The sequence below is a fragment of the Mirounga angustirostris genome, unplaced genomic scaffold, assembly GCF_029215605.1.
Source record: "Mirounga angustirostris isolate CCGP_5_RB_7025 unplaced genomic scaffold, mMirAng1.0.hap1 SCAF_13, whole genome shotgun sequence".
Taxonomy (NCBI): Eukaryota; Metazoa; Chordata; class Mammalia; order Carnivora; family Phocidae; genus Mirounga; species Mirounga angustirostris.
In genome coordinates, this window is record NW_026991721.1 from 92,892,615 (window position 1) to 92,916,627 (window position 24,013).

At 41.0% G+C, this 24,013-nt stretch overlaps 1 protein-coding gene and 1 long non-coding RNA gene across 6 annotated transcripts in view; one reads left to right on the forward strand and one right to left on the reverse strand.

Moving 5' to 3' along the window:
• Window positions 1-1,573: 1,573 nt before the first annotated feature.
• Window positions 1,574-14,520, reverse strand: SC5D (sterol-C5-desaturase). 2 transcript variants are annotated; one of them, XM_045894819.2, is made up of 5 exons: window positions 14,374-14,520; window positions 6,267-6,484; window positions 5,362-5,494; window positions 3,692-3,792; window positions 1,574-3,159 (listed from the first exon to the last, which is right to left on the reverse strand). In XM_045894819.2, exons 2-5 carry the CDS (start codon window positions 6,474-6,476, stop codon window positions 2,704-2,706), a joined length of 900 nt encoding a protein of 299 aa, XP_045750775.1. In that variant the 5' UTR covers window positions 6,477-6,484; window positions 14,374-14,520; the 3' UTR covers window positions 1,574-2,703. The 2 variants fall into 2 exon arrangements, with proteins under 2 accessions (XP_045750775.1, XP_045750776.1); XM_045894820.3 differs by lacking the exon at window positions 14,374-14,520 and adding an exon at window positions 10,241-11,442.
• A 53-nt stretch (window positions 14,521-14,573) lies between these two features.
• Window positions 14,574-24,013, forward strand: part of LOC123856761 (uncharacterized) — a 54,856-nt gene continuing 45,416 nt past the window's right edge. The window contains exon 1 of one of the 4 annotated variants that reach the window (XR_010407087.1): window positions 14,574-14,660. This is a non-coding gene — a long non-coding RNA (uncharacterized LOC123856761). The remainder of the gene's footprint in view (window positions 14,661-24,013) is intronic. The other 3 variants (XR_010407085.1, XR_010407088.1, XR_010407086.1) reach the window with 3 other exon arrangements.

The following is a 24,013-nucleotide window of genomic DNA, read 5'->3' on the forward strand; positions in this document are numbered from 1 at the left end:
AAAAAAGGAGGGAGGGCAGAGACTCGTTTGATTATTACTAACATCTTTAGGAAGCCTTCCTCTCCCTATATATTATGTCCCTTCTTTTCTATTAGCTACACAGTAGTAAGAATCTAGAGGAAACTAACACTCATACTTGTAGTAATGGAATTAAGGCGCCAAGACATCCAGGGGACGGATAACTTGAAGCATTCTGGGGGCTCATTCATCTCTTCAAAGCCTTTATTGGGACCCCCAAAAGAATAAATTATGTGAGCATGGCAAACTGGCTAGCTGTTCCAGAAAGCAGTTGCCCTGTCCTCCCAGGCACAATTAAGGCACATTTCCCAGAATCTCTGGTGATCTGAGATGGGCCATTCGACAAAGTTTTGTCCAAAGGAACATGGGTCAGGGATATGCAGGACTTTCGGGCCCTCTTCCCCTGTAGGCTCCTCCAACAAAGAAGACTCTGGAAACTGGAGACAGGCAGCCCCAAGATGGAAGGAGCATGGGTCTCAGAATGACCATGGAAAGCTGTCCACTGACCAAAACACCCACATTGGGCTTTACAAGAGAGAAAAACCTCGGGAAAGTCATGCAACTGCATCCCAATTTCCTAATGTCAAGGACTTGTAACAGTGCCCGACCAAGAGTAAAAGCTCAATAAATATTAGCTGTCATTCCCAACGGTCCAAAACCTCGGGGATGCAGCAGAAGGGGTCCTAAGAGGGAAGTGTATAGCAATACAGGCCTACATCAAGAAGCAAGAAAAATCTCAAATAAACAACCTAAACTTACACCTAAAGAAGCTAGAAAAAGAACAACAAATGAAGCCTAAAGCCAGCAGAAGGAAGGAAATACAGATGAGAGCAGGAACAAATGATCTAGAAACTAAAAGACACCATACAACAGATGAATGAAACCAGGAGCTGGTTCTTTGAAAGAATTAATAAAACTGATAAACCTCTAGCCAGACTCATCCAAAAGAAAAGAGAAAGGACCTTAATAAAGAAAATCACAAATAAGAGGAGAAATAACAACCAACACTATAGAAATACAAGGAAGAAAACATGAAAAACACCAACAAATTAGACAACCTGGAAGAAATGGATAAATTCCTAGAAACATATACACTACACCAAAGATGAGCAGGAAGAAATAGAAAACTTGAATATTAGCTGTCATTATCACAGAAAACAAAGTTTACTTATTAATTTCCTTTGGGGGGGGGCAAAGCGGAGTACTGGAGGCCGGGGGGCAGTGGTCAGTGGAAATCACCGGCTGTATCTATCAGTTACAAAACACCAACTGGTTCTCTACTATGTTTAAGTAGCTCAACACTGTAATAGTAACTCAGAAAAAAGTATTTTCTTCTGGATCCCAAGCATTACATTTTATGACTAGTCTCCTGCTAAAACACTCAGATCTAATAAAGATACGAAATATAAAAAGAATGTGATACCCCCTTCTTTCTCCCCTTGACACTGAACATTTGGGGACATTTAAAAGTTCTGAAAATCCACGTCATTTCTGTAGTTTCAAATTGACACAAAATTTGTACAAAGAATACTCTGCTGTTACAATACTTAACTGATACAGTTTAATAATAGTAATAACCAACTTTTATTGATTTTACATAAATACCTTATAGAATGCCTTTTCCAAACCACGTTTTTCCAATATACTTATGCTATATAACATACAACATTTCTTTATGAAACTATTTGTTAAATCTTTTTGCACAGAAAGTGGGGAAAAGTGAGGGGAGAAGAGGGAAAATAAGATTTCAAAACTAATCTTCAGTGATCGGCCTAAATATTTGGCAATTACTTCCTTTTATAGGAAATTATAAGATGGGAACTTTGAAACATTATCAAAAGTGCAGTGCATCCATTTAATTAAAAAAGCAGTACTGTCAAATATATTACCCGGGCATCAAATTTCCCTTTCTAAATATATTCAGCTTCACATCATCTTATTAAATAATGGCTTAAAATAATAACCATCAAAATCTTTAAATAAGCCCAGATCTGGATTAAATTGTGGTAGTATCAGTATTTTTAAAAATTCTGATTTATTTTTTCATCAGTAAAATGTTAATATTTGACAACGTCCCCAGAGAATAAGCTTCCTGTGTGTAGGAAGATGATAATCTTATTACACCTGCTATTAATTAGGTCATTTACTTGGCCACGAATACGTTCTATCAGATTTTTTTTTTTTTCACACTGATGTATCCACTGGAACAAAATACTACAGGTAGTCATTATCATACCAACATTGAAGACTTAACCATTCCTGAAACAAGGAACCATGTTTATATTAGTATTTCTTTGTTATGATGCTTGGTCTTGGTATTATCAAGCACAATGTATTTTTCTTAATGAATATGGGCAGATTAAGGCAAAATGACATAACCTAGTCCCCTCAATAATTTATTCTCTATCCTTACAAAAACTGTTTTTGAGGCTATACAAGTTACAGATATGCTGGCTACAGAGACACGACACGTCCTTGAGACCAACACCTAATATGGTAAACATGAGGTTAAAATCTCGGTGTTCACAGCATTCCTTCCTTGATCTACATCACGATCATTCCTCAGCAGTACCCACAATGCGGACTCTCAAATACCATTTGCTTGCTATGTCTCTTGGTTGTATGTATGTAGATTATTTTTCCTTATTAAAAATATTTCATAATATTTAATAATAGGGCACCAATCTACTCAGTCTTTGTAAACTCCCCACTGAATAATTTTTCATTTTTACAACCATTTTCTGCATGCCTGTTGCACTTTTCTTCTGTCATCTTCTTCACATAACTAAGTGGTCCTTTCCCTTCAAAGGAGGAAGGATTTTTGAATGAGCCTCCAATTCTATCCCACAAGGTGAAATACTGTCCATAGTTATAGTCAAAGAACATGTGGTGGTCTGTATGATGGGCTGAGCCATTAATAAATGGCCTTAAAATGTGGGGAACACGGAAATCACCATCATGAATGGAAATCGTCCAGATGTTGACCAAGATGTACAAACTTAAGTAGACTACCTTGTGTAATGGGAAGATAAAAGGGTATATATGGTAAGGTAGACTCTGAAGGAAGCCATCCACAGGGTGAAAAGCATGACTTGCAAATGGAGTAGGAATCTTCCAGAGATGATGAGGTTTGTGTATGCGCTATAGAAGAAAAGAACACAGTTAAGAACCACCTTTACTTTTCAACTTGGCTTTTCATGCTCACATTGTAGAAATGACATAACTAAAAAAATCTCTTTAAATTCCACAAAATCACTTTATAAAATGCACCCCTTTAACTGAAAACAGTAACATGTTAACACAGCCCCTCCAGACCCATAAAGAACAAAAACAAAATGAACCTGGTATCTGTCAGGACTATGGCTACTCAGGTATTTAATAAGTTAGAGGAAATTCTTGGAAATAGAAAACAGAATTTGGGGGCACCTGGGTGGCTCAGTCAGTTAAATGTCTGCCTCCGGCTCAGGTCATGATCTCAGGGTCCTGGGATCGAGCCCCACTTTGGGTTCCCTGCTCAGTGGGGAGTCTGCTTTTCCCTCTGCCCCTCCACCCTGCTTGTGCATGCTCTCTCTCAAATAAATAAAATCTTAAAAACAAACTAGAAAACAGAATTTGTAACCATACACTGCTGAAATGTATATATTTTTTCTCTTTCCCCTAAAAATGACTCTACCTTATACACAAGTCTATGATGAAGGCCTCTGTGAATCCAGTAGATCAGCATGTCAGTGAAAAACAGGAAGGACAGTATACTAATAAAGAGGCGAATCCAGCCTAGGAGAGATAACAGGACATATCAGAATCAAGATCTGGCTTCCAGGACCAGAATTTATTTGGTACTTGTCCATCTAAGTGCACAAAATGTGAGCTTAGACTCAAACACTATAAACTGTTTTGGCTAATGCAATACATTATAAATTAATCTCCCTTAACTCCCTGGTATCTGCTGCTTTCCTCATTTCCCTCCCATAAAAACTTGAAGCTAAACTATGAAGGCAATTTCGAGATAGAAAAAGCATACACTTAAGGCATCTTTATTATTTAAATCTCTGAGCATAAATAACACCATTTATTTTTCCTTCATATTAATTTTCGTAAAACATATTTTTACATACTATTTTCCTGCTTAGAATTTTTATTTTCCACTAAATACCTCAAGCCTAGCGTTTACTCCATAACCCAACACTTTCTCATCTTTCCAACCTCACCTGTTCCTGTACTAAGCAGGCTGGTTTACTCAATGTCCTCCCAACATCTTGAAAGTCTTACCTCTGTACCTTGACTTGTTCTGTTCCAGGTATCTAGAACACTAGTTCTCCTTTTATTTTTACTCATAATCCTACCCACTTTTCAAGGCCTAGCCAATTCATCACCCTACTGTATAATTTTTGTTCCTTCCTTCAAATATCTTACTTGGACAACAGGTGTGTTGGTGCAAGCAAGCCTGGGTTCCAGTCCCAGATCCACCACTTCCCTGCTGAATGACCTAGGCAAGTTACTGTACATTAATTTACTCACCTATAAAAGGAACACGTCATAGAACTGATGTGGAATAAAACAGACTGATACATGTGAAAAGCTTAGAACTGTAGCTGGTACGTAATAACACTCAATAAATGTTAACTACTATTCTTACTTTCTAATACTAGATACTAGAGATGTATCTTCATTAAATAATTTCAGAATTTCACAAAAATTTAGTTTAGGCACTGCAGGGCTATCTATAATAGAAAAAAAGGAATGATCTAAAGGTCTAAAAAATTGGGGATCATTTAAATAAACTATGGATATCTACACAATGTGATACTATAATATACTATATAATGTCAGTATTTACTGACATGAAAATATGGGCATATATACTACTAAGGAAAAAAAAAATCAAAGTCCAAACCAGTTTATATGGTAGGGCTTCATTTTTGTAACAAATAATGAAGTAGACAGGCATAGAAAAGTGGAAAGATATATGTCAAAAGAGGTAGTTTCTAGGTAGCAGGATAGTGGATTTTAAAACTCTGTCTTTTCTGATTTTTTCTAATTATCATGTACTACTTGAGTTTTTTGTTTTGTTTTGTTTTTAGAGTCTGAATTCAATAAAGAGAATAGTGAATGAATGCAAAGGTCTCTCTGATCATATTCAGCTTTCCCTGGGCACAATTCCATCTACAACCAATACTTTAAAATTGATAGATTAGGAAATGTATGTATGTGGCAAGACATAATACACAAAAACAGAGCATTAAAAACAATTAAACAACTGGCAATTATTTTCAAAGAAAAAAAGAGGCAGATTGGTTCTTTAGAGAAGCCACTCTGTGCCTGACGTTCATATTATTAACTTACCACTGGGAAACTCTCCTACGTCATCATATAATTTGCTGTAACCTTTTAACTCCAGCAGGAACAGTGACACAGTGGGAATACTAATCCAGGGCAATGACTGGACAGTAAACGTAATCTCTCTATAGACTTGATTCTGAAAATGAAATGGCCAGTACTTAAAAATCACAAAATCTGTGTTAAACACACACCAGCATAAAATCATCTTGGATTTTTACAATCTCTTTTATATGAAGGAGCTTGCCGCCAAACTGTTTCTGTGAAAATGGCAATAAGTGGTAATGAGTGTGTAAGGAGAACATTCCTTTTGTAAAGAGCAAAGGCAATAAATACTTTAAATTCTGAAACTTTCTCTCTTTCCCACAAAATCTGCATGCTAGATTTCTATTTATGGATTAATCATGTCTTTCACGAATAATGTCCATCCCCAACCCTCTATTCATTTTTTTTTTTCAGTCCTTGGGAGTCACTGATAAATACAAATAACTGGAGTAGAAAAATGATTGTAAACAAGTCTACAATCTCCTATCTAGTCAAAAAATGGGTACGTAGTAAAAACATGTTTTCAGTTTGTGGAAGTCAAACATTAAAACAATTACACAAATGTGTGCATTTATTTATTCATCACTATTAGCAAAGAAATTCATTCCTATGTATCTAGGAAGACACAAGACACTTATAATTAAAAAAAAACAAATAACAAAAAAGAAAGTTGGGTTCATTTATTTGTTTAAATTAAGAGAAGGAGAGAGGGGATTAGCCCTACCAAAAACATCTAACCCATCTGAGGCTGGTTGCAAAAATTTTTACTTAATGGCTATAACCAGTTTAATTTGAAAATCTCACATACAAATACCTATTATTTTTACTGTAACAGTAGTTAAAAAGTAGGTAAGAAAATCACTTACCTTTAAAAATTGTGGATGCTTCATCAATGAATGATCATAGACAAAATAATAGCTCAGTGTTGCAAAGAAGAAATAAAGGATATAAGCACCAAGATTTGTTACAATCAGGAGACTAATAGTTTGTCGGAAGATGTCATCCTCAGACCATGAGGCTGGATAGAAGTATGGTGTAAAAAAATAATAATCTGCAGCATTGAGTACAAGATCCATCTTAGCCCCTAAAGGATAAACATGTGCAACAATTATTTACCCTTGCTGATAGTTCCCAATGCAAAAAACCTGGAAAAATTATACAAGAAGTTCCTGCTTTAATAAGCACTTACAGTATAATTCTGTGGCTAGCTACCAGAATCCCTGAAATGCCATCGTTAGAGCCAGAAGGGATCTTAAATATCATCTCTAGTCCAATCTCTTCATATTATACCCGGGGACATCAAAGCTCAGAGAAACTGAGGCCCAGAAAGTTTTTTTTCTCTAACATCCAGCTGATAAATGGCATCAATGTAGATCTAATGCCATCTTTGTGTTCTTTTCCAATGTCTCCTACGGCCACGTGGCAAGTAGTAAAGATGTGGAACGCAGGGCAGTAGATACTCAGATGTTCACTCCTTCGGCTACAAGTTTCAGTGGTACGTCTCTTCTGATTTCAGAGAGTTTTCCTTCAGTGCTGAGACTGAAAGATAAATTTGCTAGATGGATCTATGCTGCCACCTCAGGGACTATCTGTTCTTGTGACAGAAGGAAAGGCCACTCCCATCGACAGAACAAAAGGGGACAGATTCTTGACAGTAAGAACGAGAAGACACTTACTCCTCTCCCCCCAGTCAATACTCCAGATTGGGGGCTGGCAACTGCCAACTTGTAACTAAAAGTTCGAGGAGGAGAATGCACAAACGGGTTGTCTGCGAATAACTTAAAATTTTCAATTGCCTTCAGTCCAGCCTGCCTGGAGCTTGGCTCACCTGTATGTGTTAGTGAACTAGCCTGAAGATTTTTGCCCAGGTATTTTGTGAGGCTCATTCAAACACTGTGGACATGAATATATACTGAGATATCATTTCTTTGCTATTGGATTAATGAACATCCTACAGTTTGGTGATGTTCTCTGCTGGTACGGTTGTATGGAAATAGGCACAATCCTACACTGCTGTGGGCTTGCCAAGTGACGCAGTTCCTATGCAGAGCATTTAACAGTATGCTACTACCACGGTATTCCATACCGCTGCAGATTTATTCAGCACTCAGGCTGTCATCTGCTATTATCTCAGCTAATTCATCAGGGTTATGTTCAGCTGTTTCATGATCAGCAGAATCATTTTCACCATACTTTCAGACATTTTTCACTACATGGCTTCCTAAATTTCTGGCCCCTCCCGTCTTAACACTAACGTTTGTCCTCAGTAGAGCAGTTCTTCATGATATATCCTTGCTTGTTGCCTGATCAACAAAGCAATCAGTGGCATTTATTTACATTCTTGTTGTCAAATCCACTTAATCAAAACATGGTTAGCATCTTCATTTTCTCTCCTGGGCTGTGCTTTCCCATTTTTCATTAGTTCTTGGTCCTCACCACTGGTGTAAAACTTCAGCAATCTGTTTTTCCGGTCTCTAAGTCACACGGGGTGGTAATGCCCACGCTGTCTTCCTCAGTAGGAGGGCTCACAGACAACAGGCACAAGCTCCTACAAGAACTCCATGTCTGTATGGGGCAGGGGCTCAGTCGTCAAGCGTCTGCCTTCGGCTCAGGTCATGACCCCGGGGTCCTGAGATCGAGCCCCGCATCCAGCTCCCTGCTCCACGGGAAGCCTGCTTCTCCCTCTCCCACTCCCCCTGCTTGTGTTCCCTCTCTCACTGTGTCTCTCTCTGTCAAATAAATGAATAAAATCTTTAAAAAAATAAATAAATAAAAAGTGATCAACAGGGGCACCTGGGTGGCTCAGTCGTTAAGCATCTGCCTTCGGCTCAGGTCATGATCCCAGGGTCCTGGGATTGAGCCCCGCATCGGGCTCCCTGCTTGGCGGGAAGCCTGCTTCTCCCTCTCCCACTCCCTCTGCTGTGTTCCCTCTCTCGCTGTGTCTCTCTCTGTCAAATAAATAAAATCTTAAAAAAAAAAAAAAAAAAGAACTCCATGTCTGTGCCATTCCTAATGACGGATGCTTCCATTCATTCTGTTATTCAGATGGGCTATCTTTAACTATTTAAAACAATATTTCCATCTGCAATTAAACCCAAAGTAACAAAAATAGTCCCCGCAAAGAGCAGAGGTAGGGATATCTGACAGGTGCGCCAACACACAGTGGGCACCTCAGTCAGCTGGAGAAAGCGTGTGTCATCAAATGAGTTTGAGCGCCAGCCTTTAAAAAACAAAAACTTCTAGTTTTTCAGGGCTTTTCAGACTTTGAAACTGTGGCTAAGGGACTGTGGCCGTGCCTTTGTGTGACTTCATTGTCGTTTAACTCATGTATAAGCATTTGGATAGATTCTCACCTTATGCAATTTAAAACAATGCAACAATGATTAATCCAATACTGCATATATTTCTACAAGCAGAAGAGCTATGGCAAAGATCAAATGCGTCGGTAACTTTGGCAGACACTGCTAAATTGCTCTGCATGGGAGCTGCGTCACTTTGCAAGTCCACAGCAGTGTACGATCGTGCCTATATCCCTACAACCTTACCAAAAGAGAATATCATCAAACTTCAGGATGTTCGTTAATCTGATGGCAAAGAAATGATATCTCAGTATATAATTTATCTTTTTCTTAATATGAGTGAGGTTGAGCATCATTCCATATATTTAGCATAATTTATATATATTTTTCTTTTTTTTTTTAGATTTTTTTTATTCATTTGAGAGAGAGCACAAGCAGGAAGAGAGGCAGAGGGAGAGGGAGAAGCAGACTCCCCGCTGAGTCTGGAGCCTGACGTAGGGCTTAATCCCAGGACCTGGAGATCATGACCTGAGCTGAAGGCAGACACTTAATCATCTGAGCAACCCAGGCGCCCCAATTTATATTTTTTTCAGTGAAATTACGTTTTTATCCTTTGCCCATTTTCCCACTGGGTTTTTAGTTTCTTAAAATCAAATTCTAGAAGTTCTTTATTTATTAAGAGTGTTATCCTTGTTTGTGATATGAGTTGCAAGCATTTTTTTCCCCTCACTTTGTCATGGAAAGGTTTTTTTAAATATATATTTTTTATTTATTCATTTGAGAGAGAAGGAAAGAGAAAGCGCACAAGCAGGGGGACGGCAGGCAGAGGGAGAAGCAGGCTCCCCACTGAGCAAGGAGCCTGATGTGGGACTCGATCCCAGGACCCCGGGATCATAACCTGAGCCGAAGGCAGTCACTTAACCAACTGAGCCACCCAGGAGTCCCTGTCATGGAAGGTTTTAATTAACTAATGTCAAATGCCAGATATTAACATATATCCTTCATTATACATTGTTAATTCATTTAAATAACAAGTATCAAGCACTACACTAGGTAATGAGCATACAAATATTGAAAAGATACAGTCTAAATCCATCTGAAAGGTAAGGCAACTACAGAAACAATTACATCAATACAAGTGCTATAATAAAGGTATATACACAAATTCTATATAATCAGAAAAGACAACACAACTACAACAGCTTATAGTAGAAGGCTTCATAGTGACAAGAGCTGACTCTGGCTTTAAAGGACTTTATCAGAAAGAAAAGGTCAGGGATGGCCATTTCAAACAGAAATAACAACTTGCAGTTTACCTGGTGGCTCAGCTGGTTAAGTGTCTAACTCTTGGTTTCCGCTCAGGTCATGATCTCCAGGGTGGTGGGATGGAGCCTCAAGTCCCCGCCCGTGCTCGGCGGGGAGTCTACTTGAAGATTATCTCCCTCTGACCCTCCCCCCACTAAAATAAATAAATAAATCTAAAAAAAATAAATAACAACTTGCAAAGGCATGGAAAAAGTCGTGGTACATTCGTGACTCACTGGGTGTCGCTGGTGGGTGCCAAACAGTGAGACAGGGGTGAAGTAGAGGGGGTGGAAACTGTTCCAGGATAAACCTGGTAAAAGGAAACTGGTGTCAGGCTGTGAAGAGCTGTTGCCCTGCTAGGGAATCTGACTCTCCCTGATAACACGACGGGGAGCTACTAAAGGTTGCTGAGCAGGAAAGACGTTCTAATCAGACCCATATTTCATAGAAACCACTCCATTAGGAATATGAGTATTGATGAGCAGAAGAGAGAGAGACTACTTTGGTTGCTCCCGCGGTAGACTGACTAGCTCAGCAGCTCTGAGAACACACGTGCACCTACACCGGAGACTTAGCAACTAAAACCCCACAGGGCTTGATGACCAATTAAATACTGGAATGTGAACGAGGGAGAAATCTAGGATGGCTGTGAGATTTTAGCTGGCCTGAGTGGATGGTGATGTCACCAGAATCAAAAGAGGGAATGCTGGGAGAGCTGGTAGCTGGTAGTCCCCACAGGAACAGGGGCGCATAAGGAATGAGGGATTCAGTTTGGGTCTTAAATCTAAGTAAGCAGAGACTAATAAGCTTTAAGTCTATGCTTACTCTTAGACATAAGCAGGAGACTACATACAAATATGAATCTGAAGTTCCAAAGTGAGCTTGTAGTAGTTGAAACTGAAGCCATAAGGAGTAGAGACTGCCTTGAGAGATCATGTAGCAAAGAAAGCAGGCAAAGTAATAGCAGGAAACAAACAGTCTGAAACAACCTAACGACTGGAGAAGGATCTTGTGACACCACTAAAGGTGGGTTAAGAGTTTGCAGCCTGATCTGGATGTTACCTTGTGTCCCATAGCCCTAAATCAATACAGTACAGACAAGACTGCACAATGCAGCCCAAACCAACTCAAACAGTAACTAAGACTCTTATTTATTCAACCTTTAATATCAGATGCAAGTAATAACTTTCAAAAGATCTCAGTCCTTAACTTCAAGAAACTCTTTAGTTTTGCTTTTATCTGAAGACCATGCTACTTGTGTTAATTTGTATATTCCCCAGACATAATTGCTGTTACAGTAAACCAGTGCCTGGAAGGGAGGAAGAAATGTACTTCAGTCAATCTAGAGGCAGTTTAGATACTGTGAAATAAAACCTTTTTTAACTGTTTTTAGAATTTTGCTTTCAATTAATTCTATTTGTTGAATGTAATAATTAAATATTCATAAATATATCACTATACTTTCTGACATCTAACAAAAAATCTTCTGAAATCAGGAACAATATGACCTCAAAATTGCATTTCAAATTTGAAGTTTATATTCAAACCCACATCTGTAAAATTATAGAATTGTTGTTAAGGTTTAGAGACTAAGTCCCTAGTGTTTGGGCACCATCTGACAGAGAATTTAGTCAATAAACAGGAGCTATTATTATTGCTGTTATGGGGCCAAAGCTGAGTCAAAATTACTTTAACCTAAGGGAGAAAAAGGTGTCATTTGATTTTTCTTTGAAAAATAATTGGTGATATCTAATATCAATATTTACTATACACTTGGTACCATAAATATTAGCTCCTTCAACACTTTCAAGAAATCCTAAGAGTTAGGTACTAGTGTTACGGATAAAGAAGCTGGGCACAGGAATCTGGGTCATCTGGGTGGCTCAGCCAGTTAACCGTCTGCCTTCGGCTCAGGTCATGATCCCAGCGTCCCAGGATTGAGACCCACGTTGGGCTCCCTGATCAGCAGGAAGTCTGCTTCTCCCTTTGCCCCTCACCCAGCTCGTGCTCTCTCTCTCTCTCTCAAATAAATAAGTAAATAAAATCTTTAAAGATTTTCAAGTAATCTGCTTGGGATCATCAAGTACACAAATGCTGGGGCTGGAACTCAGACACATGCAGTCTGGTTACAAAGTCCCAAAGTTTGTTTAAGTTTTTATTTATTTATTTGAGAGAGAGAAAAAAAGAGAGAGAGCACACGCACACACAAGCAGGGGGAGCGGCAGACAGAGAGAGGGAGAAGCAGGCTCCCGGCTGAGCAGGGAGCCCAATGTGGGACTCTATCCCAGGACCCTGAGATCAAGACCTGAGCCAAAGGCAGATGCCCAACCTAGTGAACCACCCAGGTGCCCCTCAAAGTCCCAAGTTCTTAAACCAAGACTTGAACCAATTTCGACTGCCTCTTCATCACTATCTCAACTCTTCAGCTCCTTAATTTTTTAAATTCTCAGTGACTACAAACTCACAATTTTGCATATAATTTTAAGGCGTTTATACCTCCTTAGGTCAGGGCTCCACAGACCCTAAGTTAAATATCCCTGACTAAAACAAAAGCTTGTATTATTTTACCTTTATAGAAACAAAGAAAACTTTTTCATAAAACACAGTTATTAATAAAACACAATTAAGCTAGAATAACTGAGTCTACTATTACTTTGGCTTTACTTTAAAAGTATTGATAATAATAGTTCACATTTGTTGAGAACCAGGTATTATTTAAAAGCATTTTTTATGTATCACCTCGCTTAATTCTCACAACCCTACGAGGTAGGTAGAGGTAGGTATTTCTATAACTCCTACTTTATAAATAGGGAAACTGAGGGCAGGAGTATTTAAATAACTTGTCAAGTACCAAGTTACACCTGGGACCGTATATTCCAGAGTCTGTTCTGTCAGCTTCGACATTATGTTATCTCTCAACTTGTATACATACAGATGGGGAATTCTGAGTATCTCATGCTAATTACATTACATAATGAATGGAAAAGCATTCCATAAGTGATCAAGGATCATGTATTTATCTTTTTTTAGATGCTCATCATTAGAAACCTAAACACAGGGGCGCCTGGGTGGCTCAGTTGGTTAAGCGACTGCCTTCGGCTCAGGTCATGATGCTGGAGTCCCGGGATCGAGTCCCACATCGGGCTCCCTGCTCGGCAGGGAGCCTACTTCTGCCTCTGACCCTCCCCCCTCTCATGTGCGCTCTCTCTCTCTCTCATTCTCTCTGTCTCAAATAAATAAATAAAATCTTAAAAAAAAAAAAAAAAAAGAAACCTAAACACACACACACACACACAACGACGGTGATATAAAGACAGGTAACCTGCCGGAAGGTTTTGGTTAAAAATATCTGGCTACCACAAGCTTTCCAGGTTGGAAACTTTTCGTACTGACACTTGGAACTTCACCCATCTATACCACCTCCAAATCCATTCTGCTATAACATGTGGATTGCCAGTAGACATGATGTTTTCCTTTTACGATGCTAACCTAAAAGATTAGTCCTCTTCCCTTTTAGTCTTCCTTCTCAAACCGCGGACTGTTGTCCTCCCATCTTTTTTTTTTTTTTTTAAAGATTTTATTTATTTATTTGAGACAGAGAGAATGAGAGAGAGAGAGCACATGAGAGGGGGGAGGGTCAGAGGCAGAAGCAGGCTCCCCGCCGAGCAGGGAGCCCGATGCGGGACTCGATCCAGGGACTCCGGGATCATGACCTGAGCCGAAGGCAGTCGCTTAACCGACTGAGCCACCCAGGCGCCCTCCTCCCATCTTAATTACGTTGCAGTAACTAGGGTTTGCGCTGTAATGGTCAGGAGGTCACAGCCTAATTTCTTTGCCCCTTTAAAAGAGAAAAATCCCTCCAACACAGAAGGATATCCGTCTCAAAGTAAAGCATTAGTGTTCGCTGGACCGACTTCCTTGGATGAGCGCTCTGCAATAGCCGACATCACACATTTCGTTTTCTGCACGCCCATCTTTGTGCCTGTTTATTTCACGTGCGGGCCTCCTCGGCGCCCCGAAACCTCGTCCGGCCGGGCAGAGCCCCCACCCCCACCCCACCCAGGCCTCCGGGACAGCGGGTGTCCCCTGAGCCCCGCACTCGACGCACCACGGCCCGCGCCGGCTTCCGGGATGCCCGGCTGCCTGCCAATCCCTGCCGCCGGTCACCGATAGCCCAGCGCCCGCCGAGAGCCTGACACTCAGGCGGCGTTCCACCCACGCCCGCCGCTAGTCGGAAAAGGCCGGCCGCACATCTTCCCCACCTGGGACCCATCCTGCTGATTGTTCCCCATCCACTTTCCTCCCCGCTCCTCGCCCGTCCCCCTCAGGTGTATTCCGCCTCCTCTTCCCGCCCTCCAGCCACCCCTACCTCCAGAGGGTCTGTGGCCGACTCGGCCTCCGCGGGGACCTAGGCTGCGGGGACCACTGGGCGGCCGGCGGTGGTCAGCCAGCGGGCCAAGCCTGGAGGGGCGGAGCCACGCACACGCTCCTAGCGGCAGACGCCGCCAGCCAATCAGAGGCCGGCGGCATAAGCTGATATGACGGCAGATCGCGCGACTTGGCTGCGCGCGGCTCTCAGTGGTCACGTGGGCGCCGCGTGCTCGGCCACGCCCCCATCGTCCTCTCGTTGGAAGGAAGGGCGGGACCCCGGTTCAGGTACTGAAGCGGCGGAGGCTGGAGTTTCAGGTTTTGTTTTTGTTTGCTTTTCAGCTGCCACTGCGGGTGTAGTTCGGAGTCTTGCACGAAGCAGGTTTACTGTGTTTATGCAGACGTCCCTAAAACCGATGCTCTACCTTGAGGGAAATAGGTATTTCCTTTGAGTTGAATGTCAGAGGCATTTTCCTACTCAAGGAAGCTCAGTAACTGTAAAGCAATTACTAGTATTTCTCAATCGGGAGCCTGCCCTTTTATATAGCATTGAATGGCTGGAATTTGGCCGACCGAGTTTAGGTAGGTGTTTAAATGACAGGAACGTTTTCACAGAACAGAGAAAGCAAATCTATGCAGACTAAACGGGGATCTGTGTGGCTTGCTAGAGGTCTGCTTTGGTCTGGGAGTGTGTAGGTTTTTGTGTGTGTGTGGTTGGTGTTGTTTTGGTTTTTTGTGGTGTTTGCTTTTCTAAACGTAAATTGAGGTGGTCACACTTGTAAATCAAATTCCTGGGAGCCTCAGTGCAGTGCTTCTCAAAGGCCGACCAGCAGGGTCAGCATCATCTGGGCGTTGCTTGGAAATACAAATTCTTCGGAGCCGCTCAGACCTCCTGGATCAGCATCTCCCGGAGGGTCCCAGGAATTTGTATTTTAACAAACCCAAAGTGAGTCTAAACGTTTGTTAAAGTTAGTAAACCACTGTTCTAATGAATTTGACCAGTCAGAAGAGAATTTAGTCCTTCAGTTTTGCGCCCTCCAGAGTGATAAGTAGAAGAAAATGCTGGAAAGTGGGAGATGACTAAGTTTGGTAAAGATCCATTTCTGTTTCCTTACAGGACCATCAGAAGTACGACCATGTTAAGGGGAGAAATTATTAGACTCCAATCATAAAAACCTTTTATATGAATATTGTTTTAAATATCTGTGGCTTGCCTCCTAATTCATTTTTTAAATTGGCCTGTAACCGTATATTAGTTTCAGGTGTACAAAATGACTTGCTAACGGTATATTCGTTTCAGGTGTACAACCTCGACGTGAAATTGGCTCCTACTTTCCAAATCACATTTCTTGTTTACTTTTATTGTTTTCATTTAATCCTTTAATTTTTGAGAGTAAGATTTTTATGTATCATTTCTGAGGAACATAAAAATGTGGTTTGTTAACCTTAAAAATAAAACAGCCAGTTATTTTGCCAGCGAAATGGGTTTATTTGAGAATAGTAGAGGATTGCAATTTGGGACAAGCAAGCTATGGCAAAATCATAGGCAAATCCACAGAACAAAAGAGAGAAACTCTAGTTTATAGAGGAAAAGGGGAAGTTGGGAAGGCTGTTGTAATAAAAAGTCCATTGGAATAAACTGGGAGTTGGAAGTAGAATGGCTTTTCATTGGCTGGGTTGTTGCCAGGGCAGAAGGAAACCTTCCTCTTACCGGGGTAGTAAAGTAATAGCAAAAGTAAATGGGAAAAAAAAAAAAAAAAAGTAAATGGACTTGCAAGGTTAGGCTTTTCCTGTTGGGTCTGCAATTGACTCGGAGTGGTGGGGTGTGAGAGCTCCCCCTGCTGGCATCTGAACTCCATTTTAGTGAGATTTCCTTTCATTCTCACAGATTTAGAGGGTATTTAGTACAAAGGTTCCACATTTGTGGCTGCTGTAGGCTTGCCAATGTTGTTTGTTTAGTCCATAAGTATATTTTTCCCTTTACTTGAATTAAGTAATTTCACATTTTAGAAAAATGATCTATTGTGAAAGACTGGGAAATCTGACATTGAAATTATAAGCAAACCTCAAATATAATATTCTGAATAGCTAGAATTTTATCATTGAATATGTACTAGATAATACACCACCACCAGATGGTGATACATGCTATGAAGAAAACAAAAGGGTGAAAGGACCAAAATTGATGATGGCTGTTTTTTTAGATAGCTGGTCAGAGTCCGTTTCTCTGTGTGGGGAACATCTGACCAGAGTGAAGTTAGGGAGCCTCATTTGCTCAGAAGCTTCTAAACTGAGATTTAGAGTCTGAGTGTTTTTGATGAGCTGATAGGGCCACTGGCTCACAAAAATCTATTTGTGTGAATTTAGTTTTTAGATAGAAAGGAATATTCAAGAAAAAGGTAGGTGCCCAAGTATCCAAAAACAGAGGACGAGAAGATATTTATTCCTCAACCTGGTGCCATGGGTTAGATTTTAACTTCCAGTATGGTACTTAATATTTTAGGGATCAGAGATCCCTCTGAAAATTAGATGAAATCTATGATCTCTGTCCCCCCCTAAAGTACACATTGCATACAGTAGAAGCTCTTCCTAACTAGTGTCCACTTAACTAATGTTCTCAATAGCCTTTCTGAAATATGCCAGCTGATCCCTGGAAAATACTAAAGACACACAGCTGGTAGCCTTCACTTTGGTTCACTCCTGCGTATCTGCTTCCACCAATTGAGTGGAATGCTTAGCAAGAGTCAGTTATGCTTGTTACCAATCTATTGATTTCCGTTGTACTCCTCATAATTATGTAATTAAATTACACAAATTGACAAAATTTGAGTCTGCAAAGAAAAATAATTTGGGTTTTTTTTTTTTTTAAAGATTTTATTTATTTATTTGACAGAGAGAGGTAGCGAGAGAGGGAACACAAGCAAGGGGAGTGTGAGAGGGAGAAGCAGGCCTCCCACGGAGCAGGGAGCCTGACGCGGGGCTCGATCCCAGGACCCCGGGATCACGACCTGAGCCGAAGGCAGATGCTTAACGACTGAGCCACCCAGGTGCCCCAAGAATTTGGGTTTTTTTAAGATCGATTTATTTGAGAGAAAGCGCACGCGTACATTCTCACGCACAAGCAGGAGGGGCAGAGGGACAGAGAATCTGAAGCAAACTCCCTGTGAGTGTGGAGCCCATCAAGGGGCTTAATCTCAGGACCCCAAGATCACAACCTGTGCTTGGGGCTTACCCAACTGTGGCACCCAGGCACCCCAAGACTTGTTTCTATGAAAACCAAGAATGCTTTGGAAAGACAGCATAAAGATGAGTGCTAATAAAAATTGCTATTGAATTGGGTGTAGGCAAGGTGGTTATGAGAGACTAGAAAGACTTTTTCAAGCCCCAAATCTGGTAGGATTCTGCATTCAATTTGATTTGCAAGAGTCTTTAACTTGTCTCTACTGTGAACAAATTAAAACTGAAAATCAAATGCAAAGCACTAGACATATAGTTTAGGCAATAAAGACTGCCCAGAATTCCAGTCAGAGGGACCGTACTCAAAAGAAAGGCTTTGGGGAATGACTGGAGAGTAAATTGGTAAAAATAAAATTCTTAAGTTATGTATATATATATATATATATATATATAGACGAGGATGTAGGTTAGGCTTCTTGTGACAGACACCCAAAATAATAATGGTTTACTCCAGAGAAAAGTTTTTCTTTCACAGAAAAGTGTTAATTAACATTCTTGTCTGTGGTAACAAAAATTATATAAATTATAATGACCCCAACACAATATAAATTTATTTTTCACTTGAAAAACAGTTCAAATGGATGATCCTGGTCATTGGGTAGCCCTCCTCTAAATGGCATCCAAGTTTTTCCATCCTGTAGTTCTACCATTATCATAACTTTCTGTGTCTTATCTAGAGAAATGGGAAAGAGGGAATGGAACCTGCATACCCACTCTTTTAAAGCCTTGGTCTGAAAATTCCATACATCATCTCTCACATTCTGTTGGCTACAACTCCATGACATGGCTACATCTAACTCTTTGGGAGGCTGAGAAACATAGCCTTCATTCTGGTAGTCTGTTCAGCTAAAATCAGAGTTTCTAGGGGCGCCTGCCTTCAGCTCAGGTCACGATCTCATGGATTCTGGGATCGAGCCCCGAGTCGGGCTCCTTGCTCAGTGGGGAGTCTGCTGCTCCCTCTGCCTCTCCCTTGAGTGCATGCTCTCTCTCTCTCAAATAAATAAAATATTAAAAAAAATAAAATCAGAGTTTCTGTTGCTGTAATAGTTATCTCTTGCTTCGTAACAAATCACTCCAAAACATAATGGCTTAAAACAAGAAACATTTACTTCACGGTTTCTGTGGATCAGGAATCTGGATGTAGCTAAGCTGGGTCCTCTGGCTGTGGCTTGCTCAGAAGGCTGCAGTCAAGGTATTGACCATGGCTCTATTTGGAGAGAGTTGCTCCCAAGCTCACTCAGTTGTCTGCCAGCAGCCTCAGAAGATCCACTTCCAAGTTCACTCACAAGGCCACTGGCAGCCATCGAGTCCTTGTTGGCTATTGCCAGAGAAACTGACTTATTGCCATGTGGGCCTCTCCATAGGGCAGCTCATAACGTGGACGCTGGAACAGAGCAGGAAGGGGAGAAAGCAAGAGAATGAACAAGATAGAAGCCAGAATCTTTTTGTAACCTAATCTCAGATGTGATTTCTGTATTCTTTTTGTTAGAAGCAAGTCATAGGTCCAGCCCACATTCAGGGAAGTGGATTTCACAAGGTGAGAACACCGGGAGGCAGAGACCAGAGGCAGAGAATTTAAATAAGTTAGCCAAGGGCACAAAACTTGTAAGAATTAGAGGAAGAATTATGAGCTTTTCGTAGCTGGCTGGTGGGTAGATTGGCCCTCTGTGAGTGTTGGGCCCTTTTCCCCTGGATCATCAGTACTCACCAAGGACCCTCTGCAGGTCTCTGGGGTTCTCTCTGTGCAGCTCTCTCCTCTCTGGCACTCTGTCCATGAACTTGAACTGCCTTGGTATCTCCACACTCTTCACTCCATCTCCTCAGCTCAGGGAGCCAACTGGCCTCCACCTTAGTTCTGTCCCTACCCTGCATCCTAGAAACTCTCTGAGCAGAAAACTGGGGCAGTCGCTGGACTCATTCGTTTTCTGTTTTTCAGGCAACACTGTCCTTTGTTACCTGACATCCCGTGTCTTGAAAGCCTTTGATTGGTTGTTGTTTCAGGCAGGAGGGTAAATCTGGTCCCTCCTCCTCCATCTTGTCTACAAGCAAAAGTCAGAGCTCATGCTTTAAGCGCTTCCCTGTATCATCTTCTACAGCATGTAGAAGAGTGCATAACACTTTCGAGAAATTTGTGGCCATCCTTATCGCTATCCTGGGACCGCGATCCCATGTTATGGGGCTGCAGGCCGTAACTGAAGGAGTTTTTGTAAAGACTTCTGTGAATCACAGAGAACAAAACAAGGCCCCTTTAGGACCAGGTGACAAAACAAGACACACAGTGAGGAGAGGGGCAGCCTCCTCATTTCTTCATGGAACACAGCCCGACTGCAGTCCAGTAAGGGCTGGAGGGTATGCTATGTCATTTTAAACAACCTAGTCTATTTTCATCAAAGATGTGTGTGTGTATTATTTAAAAACAAATAATATATAATAGCTTATAAAGGAAAAAAAAAAAAAGCTGTCTCTACCTCTTAATCTTGCCCTGGCCAGGTAACTATTCGTTACAATTCCAGCTGTATATTATGCCATGTACCCATGTATTCAAACAAATATTAATCACGCTTGCTGTGCCATTTAGGGATATCTGTCTTTCTCACTTTGGAGCCCTGGGATTAGAACTCTGAGCTAGAAACAATGTTTTTATGGAAAGCTGGCCATGTGACTCCTGTTAAAAACTAAAATGTAACTGAGTAGATCTGAGGATCTATTTGGCTTTATCCAGCCACTCATGAATTGTGCAGCATCCCATCTAGCAAGTAGAGAGGAGCTCCAAGGCGGTGTACAAAACGGAAGGTTGTATAGGCAGGAGGAGGGTGAAACAAGGAAGTTAAGAGTAGATTGTTTCAGGCAAGGTCTCCTTCCCTTAGGGGAAAGCAGGGGGTCTTCTGAGGCAGATCACCTCACGAATGCTGATGAGGAAATCCCAGACTGATTGGCTTCAAATTCCACTCCTGGGAGGCTGAAACTGCAGTTTAGTTAGGAAGTCTTGGTGGGGCTTAGCAAAAGTGACTCCATTTTGGGTCTGTTGTTTCTTTTTAGCACTCCCTTGGATGGGTTCCATAACAATAGCAGGACATGGGATCATTCACATGCACCATTGAGGCACACTCATAAGTTCCAGAAACAACAAAGGGAGAGATTTTGTCTGAGACTGCGGGTGAAGGAGCAACCGGTCTGTGACATTTGAACTGTTAGTGTTGATGTGTTGTCATTCGTAACTGTGGGCTGGTGGGTCCTGAGGAAATTTGAGTTATAAATAAAAAATACATGCTGGAATAGAATAGTGCACAGATAGGATACTGACTTTCTCTAAGGAACTCCAAGCAGCTTCAGAGGTCGAGTTAAGACTTGAAAGAGAAATGGGAGTTCACTAGTGTCAGGTGATAGGTAGGACTAGAAGGGCAAGGAGTTGTCTGTACTGTGGGTGACAGCATCGAAGAGCATAGCATGTTCTGGAATGTGAACATGGGACTATAAAAGCTCAAGTTGAAAATTGTCTTATAAACGAGACCTTGAAGGATGGACTGATGAATGAGTTCTATTTGTTGGAATTCTTTTGAAGCCTGGGATGAATTTCTTCACAGGAGAATTTAATTAGCGTCTGCCAAGCTTCTGGGAATTCTACTAATCCAAGATCTCTCTAACTTAAATTCTCACTTTGAGGTCTTTAATACTACCAAGACAGCAAGGATTTGGCCCGAGGGCTGGCTTTCAGCTCTAAATTCCCCCTTTTTAAAAAAAAAATTTTTTAAGATTTTATTTTTAAGTGATCTCTACCTCCAACGTAGGGCTCAAACCTACAACCCTGAGACAGAGTTGCATGCTCTACTGACTAAGCCAACCAGGCACTCCTCAGTTCTAAATTCTGTCTGTGATTTCCTCCCTTTGCTCAGCAACAACATTTGAATTTATTTATTGACTCCTGTAGTCCCCTGGAGCCAGCGGTGGAAATTTTTTAGTGAAGAACTTTATCCAGACACCTAGGTCACCAAATAATCAGAAACAGAATGAAAACCATCTTTCTGATGAAAGAGGCTAGCATTCTATTTACCGGCATCTTACCTGCTGAGAAAATGATTTCCAAATTTCTGTGCTTTATAAAATTTGAAGAAAGGGAAGAACATGGAAATGGCTAGTCCAAATGACCGAGAGCTGGACTTTCCCAAACATCTTTTATTTGCTTACTGCTTTGCTTATCACCAGTGGATTTTGAATGCCAGAGCTAATTTATTCTGATCCCAAGGTTAGTATCAAGAACAATCGTTTTGAAGACTTGGGTCCAGTGCCGGTATGGTTACACGTAAAGTTTGTAACTTTGGGGATTCGTTCCTCCTCTGTAAAACGCAGAACGCTAATCCATTCTGTACCTAGTAGTTTGCTAGGGCTACCATAACAAAGTACCACAAACCGGGCGACTTAACCGAAATTTATTGTCTGACAGCTTCCGGAGGCTGAGAGTCCAAAATCAAGGTGCCCTGAAATGTTTAGGGAAGAATCCTTCCTTGCCTCTTCCTAGTTGGAGGTAATGGCTCTCAGTCCTTGCTTTTCCTTGCCTTGCAATTGCCTTACCTCAGCCTCTGCCTCTGTCAGTTACGTGGTGTTCTCCCTATGTGTATGTCCAAATTTCCCTTCTTATTAAGGACAGCAGTTACTTGGTGGGATTAGGTATTAGGGCACATACTATGCCAGTAGGACCTGATTTTCATTAACTGATTATTTCCACAACAATGCTATTTCCAAATAAGATTACATCCTGAAACACTGGGAGCTAGAACTCCAACATCACTTTTTTGTGGAATTCAGTTCAATTCATAACAACTATCTTCTAGGTTACTCCCTTCTCTGTGTTCCTCAAAATACATCATAGGTACTGTATATACCTTAGTTATAGCACTTATCCTTGTTTTAAAGGCTGCTAACCTTTTTAAAAAAAATCCAGTATAATTAACATACAATGTTATATTAGTTTCAGGTGTACAATATAGCGATTCAATAATTCTAAATGTTATTCAGCAATATAAACGTACTCCAAATCCACTTCCCCTATTTCCCCATCCCCCCACCCACCGCCCCTCTGGTAACCATCTGTTTGTTCTCTGTAGTTAAGACTCTGTTTTTTGGGGGCACCTGGGTGGCTCAGTCGTTAAGCGTCTGCCTTCGGCTCAGGTCATGATCTCAGGGTCCTGGGATCGAGCCCCGCATCGGGCTCCCTGCTCAGCAGGAAGCCCGCATCTCCCTCTCCCACTCCCCCTGCTTGTGTTCCCTCTCTCACTGTGTCTCTCTGTCAAATAAATAAATAAAATCTTTAAAAAAAAAAAAAAAGACTCTGTTTTTTGGTTTATTTCTTTTTAAATTTGTCGGTTTTGTTTCTTAAATTTCACATAAGTGAAATTATATGGTATTTGTCTTTCTCTGACTTACTCCACTTAGCATTATACCCTTTAGATCCATACATGTTGTTGCAAATGGTAGGATTTCATTCCTTTTTATGGCTGAATAATATTCCACTGTGTATGTGTATGTGTGTGTGTATGACATCTTTTTTTTTTTTTTTTAAAGATTTTATTTATTTGACAGAGCACAAGCAGGGGGAGCAGGAGAGGGAGAAGCAGACTCCCCACTGAGCAGGGAGCCCGATGTGGGGCTTGATCCCAGGACCCTGGGATCATGACCTGAGCTGAGGGCAGATGCTTAACCAACTAAGCCACCCAAGTGCCCCTACATATAATATCTTCTTTATCTATTCATCTACCGATGGACACTTGGACTGCTTCTATAATTTGCCTGTTGTAAATAATGCAATAAATATAAGGGTACCTATATCTTTTCAATTTGGTGTATTCATATTCTTTGATTAAATACCCAGTAGTGGAATCCTGGATCATATGGTAACTCTATTTTTCATATTTTGGGGAACCTCCTCCATACTGTCTTCCACAGTGGCTAGAGCATTTTGCATTCCCACTAACAGTACGCAAGGGTTCCTTTTTCTCAACATCCTCACCAACACTTGTTGTTTCTTATATTTTTGATTTTAGCTATTCTGACAGGTGTGAGGTGATATCTCATTGTGGTTTTGATTTGCATTTCCCTGATGATGAGTGCTGTTGAGTATCTTCTCATGTGTCTGTTGGCCATCTGGATGTCTTCTTTGGAAAAATGTCTGTCTATTCATATCTTCTGCCCATTTTTAAACTGGATTTTTTTTTTAGTATTGAGGTGTATCAGTTCTTTATATATTTTGAACACTACGCCTTTATTGGCTGTGTCATGGGCAAATACCTTTTGCCTTTCAGTAGGTTGTCTTTTTGCTTTGATTCTTTCCTTTGCTGTGTAGCTTTTTATTTTGATGTAGTCCCCCCAGTAGTTTATTTCTGCTTTTATTTCCCTTGCCTCAAGAGCTA